The 12,402-nt window shown below is 32.2% G+C and overlaps 1 protein-coding gene across 1 annotated transcript in view; it reads left to right on the forward strand.

The window, feature by feature from the left end:
- LOC139870341 (uncharacterized) overlaps nucleotides 1–11,444 on the forward strand; it is an 88,151-nt gene extending 76,707 nt beyond the window's left edge. Inside the window, exons 3-5 of the mRNA XM_071858167.1 lie at nucleotides 10,050–10,244; nucleotides 10,347–10,502; nucleotides 10,674–11,444. Of these exons, the coding sequence (XP_071714268.1) occupies nucleotides 10,050–10,244; nucleotides 10,347–10,502; nucleotides 10,674–11,444 (1,122 nt within the window). The remainder of the gene's footprint in view (nucleotides 1–10,049; nucleotides 10,245–10,346; nucleotides 10,503–10,673) is intronic.
- The last annotated feature ends 958 nt before the right edge of the window (nucleotides 11,445–12,402 follow it).

Here is a 12,402-nt window from a genome sequence, read left to right on the forward strand (position 1 = left end):
GTGCGAGTATCCTCGTCAAATTACCCTTATACCCGAAGTCAAATATTCCAACTGATTAAGAATTTAAACTGTGACGCAGTTATCACTTCTGTCAACAATTACACCAGTTATCACTGTATGTAATCCACCCCTGTTTTAATTAGTTTATGAATATTAATTCATCCACTTGATCAGAATGAATAATCAATTACCCAACCCAATTGATTAATTAAATGATTATAACAGATTTCATATGAACATCACTAAATAGGACAACCATAATCATTATTAATTATTAGGTTAATTAATTTGAAGATAGGTTCGACAGACTCCAATGAGTTGTCACTCAATTAGGCAATACCCCCCCATCTATTAATAGTCAATAGTTCAATTTCCACAAGTGTCGGTCTTTTGCCCAAACCTTAATTATGGTCCAAAGTTCAATAACCCCTTCTTAATATTTTAGCCCAACATCAAGATTACTTCGGCTCAAATAAGCATAATAATAACTTAGTTACGAGACATTAAATTAAAAAGGAAGAACATAGCTTACAGTGGTGATTAATCGCGTAGCGTTACACGGGCAGAGTTTCGACTTTAAAACCCGTAAAATATTTCTTACAATAACCCAATTATTATTAAACTTAAATTAAACTTAATATTATAAATATAAATATATATATTCTTACAGAGGGAAAGAAAGAAAAATGAAGTGAAGGTGTTCTTTTTCATTACTACGTGAATTCCATTTTATAGGCAAATGTTGATTTGAAATTTTCACTTATGACCCCTTAACTATGCTCAATTAACAACTTTTTATTATTTATTATTATTCTTATTATGAATTATTTAAATATTATATTATATTCTTGTGCATAGTTGACTTGTACTTTCAGCTCTGTTGCGTCGAGCGTTGATAGTTGGCTCGGGTACCGGTTCCGGATTTTTGAACGTCCTTTCGTATAATTTAATATCTTGTACTTTGCATTTTGTAACTTGTACTCTTGTCATTTTTAGACGTTTCTCATCAATAAATTGAACCTTTTGAATTGTATCTTGTACATTTGAGCTTTTTGGACGTTTTGGTCTTTCAAATCTTCGTTTTTGTCTTTAAATCTTCATTTTCGAGCGATTTGCGTCTTTCGTCTTCGCACTTATTTATTTAACTATTACTACTAAAAATATAATACAATTACATATGAAAACCTATTATTTAGGAGGGATATTGCTATGAAATACATGTTCCTTTTTAGCCTTATCAATTCCCATGGGTTAATTGTTCTTTGTCCTGGATTATTTAATATGTCCGTCTGGTTTTTGTCCATAACAGTCCATCAGTCATAAATATAAAGTGCGAGTGTCCTCGTCAAATTATCCTTATATCCGAAGTCAAATATTCCAACTAATTGGGGACTTAAACTGTAACAAGGTCTTAATACTTTGTTTAATAATTACACCAGGATGTCGACTGCGTGTAACCCAAGGTTTTAATACTTTGTTATCAATTATGTCAAGTGTCCTTGTACACAATTTCATCCCTGTTTTAATAATTCCATAAACTATTAATCCATTCCCGTGTCCGGTTAAATGAACGATTATTCGTACATATAAATATCCCGCTCATCGTGTCCGATTGAGTGTATATGGTTATTTATAGGTATGTCCAATTGTAAATCTTTATATTAAAATTAACAAACTATCATTTAGTTAAACAAATATAAAGCCCATTAATAGCCCATAGTCTAATTTCCACAAGTGTCGTTCTTTTGTTCAAACCCCAATTATGGTACAAAGCCCAATTACCCCGTCTTAATATTTTAGCCCAACATCACAATTACTTCGGCTTAAATAAGCATAATAATAACTTAGTTACAAGACATTAATTTAAAAAGGAGAACATAACTTACATTGAGTATTTATCGCGTAGTTTTACACAGACAGAACTTCGACTTTAAAACCCGTAAAATAACATTTACATAACCCAAACTAACTAATATAAAATTACCCTATACAATATATATATATATATATATATATATATATATATATATATATATATATATATATATATATTTACTATATATTACAGAGGGAGAGATTATTGTGGATGGTGTTTTAAAACTCGGCAGAAGCTCGTTGCATTTATAGGACATTTCTGATTTTGGTTGCTCCGCGAGTGCGGAGGTTTAAGCCTTCACAGCTCCGCGAGTGCGGAGTTCCCTGGGCCAGCTCACCAATTTTTGGCCATTTGCTTGTCGACGTTTTATTTAAATATATATAATATATAAATAATTTATATAATTATTTAAATATTATATTATATTCTTGTGCATAGTTGACTTGTAATTTTTGGTCCGTTGCGTCGGGCGTTGATAGTTGGCTCAGGTCCCGGTTCCGGATTTTTGAACGTCCTTTCGTATAATTTAATATCTTGTACTTTGCGTTCCGCAACTTGTACTTTTGTCATTTTTAGACGTTTCTTATCAATAAATTGAACCACTTAGATTGTATCTTGTACATTTGAGCTTTTTGGACGGTTTTGTCTTCGAATCTTCGTTTTCGCCTTTTGTCTTCGCACTTATTTAATTAAACGAATATTACTTGAAAATAGAACAATTTCAACTAAAAACTTTACATATTGGAAGGATATTGCTACTAAATCCATGATTAAATCTGAAGAAAATATATATGTATATATATTTTCATAAAAATTGTAATTAAAAATTCTTTTGTACAAACTGTTAATGGTGAAAATATTTTAACGGGTAGGTAATACCCGAGGAATATTTAGATTTCACTTTAATAAGTTATACTATACATTCTTCGAATCTGATTCAACAGTCATTTACTATCCTACTTACATCTACAGCTATATGAATCCGTTCACCACAGAATAACCATTTTCATTCAATTTCATATTTGAATTTTGACTTATCAGAATCCAACAAGTGGCATAATGGACAAAATAAAATTTGTTAGAAACAAACAAATTAATATGAGAAATTTTGTTAAGAATCCACGCTAACTGTTCCTAGCTAACTGTTCCTAGCTAACTGTTAATTCCGTATTACCTTTTATTTATCGCAATTTATTTATCGCAATTATTTATCGCATTTTATTTAACGCAATTTTAATTCTCGCAATTTTATTTATCGTCATTTAATTTCTATTATTTATTTTACGCACTTTAAATATCGGGACACGTATACAAGGTTTTGACATATCATATCGACGCATCTATATATATATTTTGGAATAACCATAGACACTCTATATGCAGTAATGCTTGAGTTAGCTATACAGGATTGAGGTTGATTCTACAATAATATATATAGTTTGAGTTATGATCGAGTCTGATACATGTACACGGGTCACGATACGTATTAATTAATTCGAATATTTTATATTAAATTATATATGAATTATTGGACTGTTAACTGTGGACTATCGACTATGGACTAATGACATTGGACAATTAAAATGAATTAAAATATTGATTATAATATATGAAACTAAACATTTCTTCAAGTTTGCCACTTTATTTCATCTTAAAAACCTCATTTGTATCTTGACGATTACAATCTGCGTTCAAACCTTTCATAATTCTTGGAAACACCTCAATCGAGAGGATAAATCAACCGCACTTCATCTACGGAAGAAAAGATTAATGCGTATAGTTATGCACCTGAAAACTCTCGGAAACTGAGTAAACGTTTAACACGTAACTGTGCTAATTCCTTTAGTGTTATTATTACCCAAAATAACTTTGCAGTTCTTCTTCAAAATAGCCAATTTTGTCACAGCTCCAACAAGACAACTTCGACTTTTCATTCAAAACAACCTTATTATAACCTTGAATTATATGCGTGCTCATTTATTGTTACCAGAGAACCTTTTATATTCCACCATACAACCATCAGCGTTTAATCATCTAAAACCACAATTCTCCTGAAACCACCTCAGATTGATAACCAATGATTCAGATATCGTAGCATTAAATGCATAGGAAACAGAAAAATGGTAGATGGTCTAAACGGCCAAAAGTTTGATGATAAAGAAAGGAGTGTTAGGAACGCTCGATAGAAAATTTGGTACTGAAAAATAGGAAGGAGACCAAGGACAAATACAAGGACCAAACCCTGTATTTAAAGAATCCTGATGATTCTATTTCTGATGAAATCTTTAGCGAATACCTTACTCCTTAACCGCTCTAAATCATCGTGAATAAATTTCTTCATCACAATTTAGTTATAACATTCCAAGATATTATCGTATCTTTTGTTATAAATATCTTAGATATTTCTGAAGATACCTTCATAAATATCTTTATTCGAAATTATCTATCTCTTCGTGCTATCCGTGTTACGTCATAAAGGAAACTATCTTAGTTTCTAAATTTCTTTAAAATTCGAGTTTGAATTATGAATGATTTTGAAGTAGTGTTGGAAACTGAAGCATGAGTTAGTATAATATAATGACGTCAGGCCAACGTGGTTATATTATAGTAAGTCATGCTGAATTTCTAATGTAATGTGATAATGGTTCACAGATCTTACCCTCATCATGTGCCATGATACATAACTCTTTCATTCTACTTAACCACTAAACATATCAAGAGATTATTTTCTTGATAGTTCTATCCTTACCGTGATTCCGGCAGTTTGCTAATTAATCATGATATTATATTTTCTTTCTGATTAGAATATTTCCTTAAATTCCTTGAATTCCGGAAATCCGCCATGACTATGTCAAAAGTTCAGACGAAACTTTTCACTCTTTTGCAATAGCTTTACTCGTACGCTTCACATGATCGAATTGTTTTATCTATATTAATCAATAATGATAAAACTCTAACTCATATTCACCATGAAAACATTTTTATTGTTAGCCATGACGACCTCACTCAAATTTCGGGACGAAATTTCTTTAACGGGTAGGTACTGTAGTGACCCGGAAAATTTCGACTAATTTTAAATCAAACTCTCGATATGATATTGTATTTTCAACACGATAAGCAAAGTCTGTTAGGTTAGATCTCAAAAATTTTGAACTGTTTCATATATTCAATTGACCTTCGACCATTCCCGACGATTCACGAACAACTATTTGTAAATAGTTACATATATATTTAAATATATATATATATATATAATATAAAAATATATATATAAATATTACTTGTAAATATATAATATTATATTTAGATGTTTACAAGAATATAATTAATATATTTATTTACTTAAACTTGTTAATTAAGATTTGATATATATATATATATATATATATATATATATATATATATATATATATATATATATATATATATATATATATATATATATATATATATATATATATAGAATGTGTATATTGAAAATGAATGATTTCGAGCCTAATTAGTAAACGTCAGTAACACTCGGTTGACGTTTCGTTAGTTTTAATATAGATATTTTACATGTTCATGAAGGACTAAAATAAAAGTTGAACTGTAAATCTATTACGAAGATGTTAGATTTGTTAAAAATATTTTTACCTTTTTAAGTTTAAATATTAGTACTCCATACATATAAATTGGAACAGAAAATAAATAATTATCGAACCTTTTTGATCAGGTTTCAAACAGTTAATGAGTGAAATAATTAAATACATTTAATCTAAAAATTTGGGATTTTTAAGGACACTTTTATACGTTAACTGTTTAGCAACGGACACGATATAGCCATCCGGGGAAAACGTCGGCAGATAATGTTAGATTCAAGGCTGCTAATTATTTGTTTATTATTATTTTCATCTGCACGTTTTCTCTTCATTCTGAATTATGATATATGATTTATATTATATTATTATATTATTACTTTTAAAATCTATATTATATACATATATAAAATCACATACATGATATAGAAAAGGATCACCACCAATCCTTGCTTTCTCCTTCTTTTCTCCTTCTTGATTCCTGTCAATCGGAAGCCACCCACCATCGCCACCACCCTTGGCCCAACACCACCGAGAAACACCTTGTAATCACCCAACACCACACCATTTAATCTTCTTCAAACCATTCGACTACCACCATCATGTCATTACCTTCTACACCACCCATCACCACCCTACATAATCTGTTTCTAATTCCTTTTCAGTCTTCTATCCGAGATAAACCCCATCAAGAACCACCTGAATTCTCCTTGGCTCTCTTCTGTTTCTGCTGTACAAACAGGCCACAAAGCTCGCCACCATTTCACCACCGCCACCCCTAACCACAAGATAAACCACCACCCTGCTGCCCGTTGCTTGTTCTTCTGTTTCACTCGCCCAAATAAACCAACTCCAACTACTGTTATTCACCTTTCAAATATTACTACTTACTTCATCGCTACTGCTAATGTTCCAAAGTCAGTTCCAAAACAAACCGAAACCCATTTATGAATGACTTATCAAGTTTATGTTTTGCTTCCAATTCAGCTGCAAAAACACCCACCATCATTACCATCACATCAAACCGCCACCAACTCTCTCTCCCTCTCACTCAATACTTTATGTTTCTACAACCACAACCATCGACTACCATTACCACTTCACCTCATCTTTGTTTGAACACCACCACCACCTTAAACCGTCATCTTCTACCATCATGAAACCAACCTGCAACCTGATATTATTACTTTATTATTCTATTTTGTTTCTATTGTATACGCGAGCCAGACCAAGAAACACGTTATCAAAAATTGCTGCTATTGAATAACAATGAAGTTGATAGATTGATTACGCTTAGGATACTGTGATGTTGGTGAAGATAGACGAGAATGATGATGGTGATAGGTAAAACAATGATAAATATGAGAAGATAAAGGTTTAACGATGATGATAATGCTTGTGCAAATTCGTTCCTGAATAACTGCCGTGTGTGCTATTCGAAACCATCGGATAATTTCGTTATCAATCGAAACCCTTCTAATATATCGATCACCATAAATGGGTTATTAAAACTGTTAATGAATTGAATTAATATTTGGGCCATGTATATATTATTGGTTCGTAACTTTGTGTGTGTCATTTGGCCCAAAATCCGGCCTATGTGCCGTGCCGTACCTTGATGATATAGTTAAACAAAGACGATCCATTTGATGAGTGATTAATTGGGTTTTGATAAGAGGAAAATAACAGCGAAATTATAGGGTAAAATAATTAATCGTGCAAGTTAATACAAAAACAAACTAATGGTGTAGTGGTCTGGAGGGTGATTGTTGAGCGTGAGGTCGCGGGTTCGATTCTGGGCAGTGGCATTTTATTTTTAGAGCTCCTTTCTTCAAAGGTTGTACTCTTTTATTATTATTACTTTTATTTTATTAATATGATTATTGTTATTATTATTATTATTATTATTATTATTATTATTATTATTATTATTATTATTATTATTATTATTATTATTATTATTATTAGAGTTATTATTATTATTATTATTATTATTATTATTAGAATTATCAGTATTTTTATTATCTTATTATTATTTTTATGAATATTATTACTATTAATTTTATGAATATTATAATAATAATTATTATTATTTTTATCATTATTATCACTATTATTATAAAAAAAATTACAACTTTCTATTATTATTTTACGAAATAAATATTAGTTATATAAATTTATTTAATACATATAAGATAACTATATAACATAACTATATTAATGTTTTTATAGTAAATACTAATTATTTATCTAAAGTATATGAGATAAATATAGTTAATTAAATTATTAATGAAACATATAATTTACTAATATAACAATTAAAAATAATATATAAATTTATTTAATTACCATTATATGTTTTAATATATATATTACTGAAATAGGTTCGTGAATCCGAGGCCAACCTTGCATTGTTCAGTATCGTCGTGTGCATATTTTTACTACAAAATATCGTATTGTGAGTTTCATTTGCTCCCTTTTTAATTGCTTTTGCAATATATATATTTTTGGGCTGAGAATACATGCGCTGTTTTTATAAATGCTTTACGAAATAGAGACAAGTGATTAAAAATGATATTCTGCGGATTGATGTGCTAGGTAATTTAGTTATATGTTATAAGAACATGTAAGCGCGAATCCTAAAGATAGATCTATCGGGCTTAACACCCCCATCATGTAGGCTGCACTAGACATAAGAGCTAGTGGGAGGATGTTTAGTACTTCGAGGATTATTTATACACTTGCGAGTGTACGTATCCATCTTTGCGAAGATGACTTATTATATTATTGTTAAGGTTGGTTACTGAGGCCTCAACATAAGCAGAACGGTTTTATACACTTGCGAGTGCACATATATTTATAAACGGAAATCTTGTGGTCTATTAATATATGGAAATGATTGTTATGATAAACCTATGAACTCACCAACCTTTTGGTTGACACTTTTAAGCATGTTTATTCTCAGGTATGAAAGAAATCTTCCGCTGTGCATTTGCTCATATTACATGGAGTCGTTCATGGCATATTTAAGTCAGTACCTCGTAATAGAACCAAATGTTGAAGACTTCGTCCAGGAGGATTAGGACGGGTCGTCACAGAAATTTTTGCATTGCACGATGCATTAGCTACCGTTTTAGCTACCCTCGGTGAGAAATTTTTGCATTGCACGATGCATTAGCTACCGTTGATGAGATTATGTAGCATTAGCTACCCTCGGTGAGAAATTTTTGCATTGCACAATGCATTAGCTACCGTTGATGAGATTGTTTAGTATTAGCTACCCTCGGTGAGAAATTTTTGCATTGCACGATGCATTAGCTACCGATTGTTTAGCATTAGTTACCCTCGGTGAGAAATTTTTGCATTGCACGATGCATTAGCTACCGTTGGTGAGATTCCGGTGTTCTTCATATGAATGATTTTTACAGCAGTGAGCAGACCTGCACAGATTGTTTTCGAAATATGAGTATCTTGTGGTCTATTATATTATTGGAAATGATTAATTATGATAAACTAATAAACTCACCAACCTTTTGGTTGACACTTTAAAACATGTTTATTCTCAGGTATGAAAGAAATCTTCCGCTGTGCATTTGCTCATTTTAGAGACATTACTTGGAGTCATTCATGACATATTTCAAAAGACGTTGCATTCGAGTCATTGAGTTCATCAAGATTATTATTAAGTCAATTATAGTTGGATATATTATGAAATGATATGCATGCCGTCAACTTTCGATGTAATGAAAGTTTGTCTTTTTAAAAACGAATGCAATGTTTGTAAAATGTATCATATAGAGGTCAAGTATCTCGCAATGTAACTAAATGTAATGTATTCGTCCAGATGGATTAGGACAGGTCGTTAAATTCGGTTTTGAATTTTTTTGGGCAAAACCGAAAATCGAACTCAAAGTTAAAACCGAATTCAAAGTTAAAACCTAACTGAACCGAAAACCGAATTCAAATTCGGATTCGGTTCGTTTTTTGGTTAAAACCGAATATTATGAAAAAAACTAAGAACGATGGTAGTTTAATTGTGGCATTACCGATGTCTTAGTTATTTATATCCTAAAACAACGACGTACTATTAAATTATCAAGAATTCGATGATTTATTAATATTTACAGCTTCATTATGACTTTTACAGCTTCTTTTATTAAGAAGAAGAACATTATAATTTGAGTAACATAATTATAATTTGAGTTACCAAATCGTCATATGGGTGAGAACATGTTTTATTGATTGGATCTCAAATTATCATGACATTAAAACATAAATATACAAATTAAATATATAAAAATTTTGAATTCGGCTTTGAATTTGGTTTTCGGTTAAACCGAATTCAGAATTTTCAAAACCGAAAACCGATCCAAAAACCGAATTCAAATTCGGTTTCAGTTTGACTCGATCCGAAAACTATTTTTCAAATTCGGTTTGGTTTTTCTCCGGTTTGGTTTCGGTTTGGTTTTCGGGTTCCATGGTTTCAAACCAAATACTGACCACCCCTAATTTTAGCAGCTGCTCGGGTCTCATGCTCGGGTCTCATCCCTAGCCTTGCAAAGAGAACCTCTTTTTTCTGTAACGTCTCTGATCAGCTGAAGAATCATATCTTATCTTCGTTACAGTTTGAAGAAGGTAAGCTCCCTATCAGATATCTAGGCGTGCCTCTTGTTTCGTCGCGACTTTATAATCGTGATTGCAAGCTCCTTATTGAGAGGGTTCGTTCCAAAGTTAATGATTGGAAGAAAAAATATCTTTCGTTTGCTGGAAGGGTTCAGTTGATCATTTCAGTATTGACAGCGATGCAGTTATACTGGTGCTCCGTATTTATCATTCATGTCTCTATTATTATTGATATTGAGAAGTTGTTTCGTGGGTTTCTCTGGTGCCAGGGTGATATGAAAAGAGGAAAAGTAAAAGTTAAATGGAAGGATTTGTGTGTGCCTAAAAATAAAGGCGGTTTAGGGATCAAAAGCATGAAACATTGGAACTCAGCCCTTATGACTAGACACATATGGAGTTTGCTTTCTATGAAGCAATCTATTTGGGTATCTTGGATCTATGAATATAAATTGTCTGATAGCCATTTTTAGGGGGTGTCGCTTAAAGCTAATGCTTCATGAAGTTGGCGAAAACTACTTCAGATGAGACACTCAGTTCGTCCTTATTTAGTCCATCAGATAGGGGGATGAAATGTATCGGCATGGTTTGATTCATAGCCAAATCTTGGCCCTCTTGCTCTCATAATATCGGTTCGAGATATATACGATAAGGGTTTCCATTTCAAGATCAAAGTTAATGAAGTTTTACATGACTTTGTCCCACTTTGGCCTGATCGATGGTACCAGAAGTACCCTATTTTGCACACTTTTGTTGGTACTGTTCGAATGGATCGTCACCAGTTGGTTTGGAAACAGAATGATGATGCAATCCGGCCCTTCTCCATTGGTCAAGTGTGGGATTCGATTCGGCCTCATAAAGATAAGGTGGCATGGTATTCGGTGATATGGTATTCCCAGTGTATTCCTCGTCATACGTTTCTTATGTGGCTCCTTGTTGGTGAAAGGTTGAAAACTCACGATAAGCTTAAAGCTTGGGATCGACGGGATGATATCACGTTGGTTTGCTCTCTTTGTAAGAGTTGTTCGAATTCTCATGATCATTTATTCTTTGAATGTAAATTCTCAACAAGGGTCTGGAAGAAAGTATCTAATATGCTTATTCATCCGATTAATAGCATTAAATGGCGTGATATTTTGGAAAGTTTTATTCCGGATGCTCATCGAAATTTAGCAAGGATAGTGGTTTCGAAGTTGTGTTTTGCAGCATCAGTTTACTTTATATGGCAGGAACGTAATAACCGTATCTTCAAAGGGGTTGGTCGATCGGAGGAAAAATTGTTTGAGATTATCTTCTCGATGGTTAGACTAAAACTCATGACTATCAAGTTTAAGGATTCTGATGAAGTCAAGCACCTTAAAAGTTCTTGAAACTTGTTTAGATTTCTTTTGGTGTAATTTGGCTGCTTATGGTCTTGAGTCTGTTTCTCTAGGTCTGTAGCATGTAGCTTGTTGGTCGTTTGTTTTGCTTTAAGTTTCTCTTGAAGCAACTGTGCTCTGATTGTATCGTCGATTTATTGGCGACTTGACTGACTCTTAGAGCTTAAATTAAATTCCAGGCAGGAGTTAAAACCCATGGAAATTTGATTTTACCATTTTCATGGCGTCTAATTATTTTTATATTATTTTTTTATTTTTTTTAAAACTTTTTCCTACTTAAAGGCCGGTGGTCCTCTCGGAAGCAATCTCTTTATCCGTCGAATAGAGAGAGGGATGACTTTCTCTACTTTTGAGAGTGTTTTCACTCTGGGTGGAGAAATGACTTGTTTTTATTCAAGGATAGAGGAAGGATTGTCTACATCTCACCTCCCCCATACACCACTCATGTGGTATTGGGTTTTGTTGTTGTTGTTGTTGTAAAACCCTTTACCCAAATATATATATATATAAAACTTATGATAGAAATTACGAAGTAAAACTCTTATATATTTGCAAATAACAAGGGTTAATTTGTAAATATACAATTTAGTAAAGCAAGAAATATAGTTAGAAATACTATGAAGTTATAGATAGTGTAGGGTATTAATGTGAAAGATTGACCGTCTCTCTCATCCACCCATCCATCCCTAAACTGTACGCCATTTTTCCTCTGTTTATATGCTCATCAGTTCATCCAACTGATTCTAGTAAAAAAATACATCGAATATATAAAAAATTTCTCCTAGTTTGATGCCCTTATTATATTGTTGATCCGTGCTGTCGCCAACAGTGTCCAATTATTGAAATCCATTGGTTGCACTTTCATATAATCATAAAAACTTTATTTTTCTATTTTTGTTTTTTGGCGGGTTCGATCGGTAGTCTCCCTTGCGGTCGACGGTTGTCTCTC

This window comes from Rutidosis leptorrhynchoides, chromosome 10 (assembly GCF_046630445.1).
Source record: "Rutidosis leptorrhynchoides isolate AG116_Rl617_1_P2 chromosome 10, CSIRO_AGI_Rlap_v1, whole genome shotgun sequence".
NCBI lineage: Eukaryota > Viridiplantae > Streptophyta > Magnoliopsida > Asterales > Asteraceae > Rutidosis > Rutidosis leptorrhynchoides.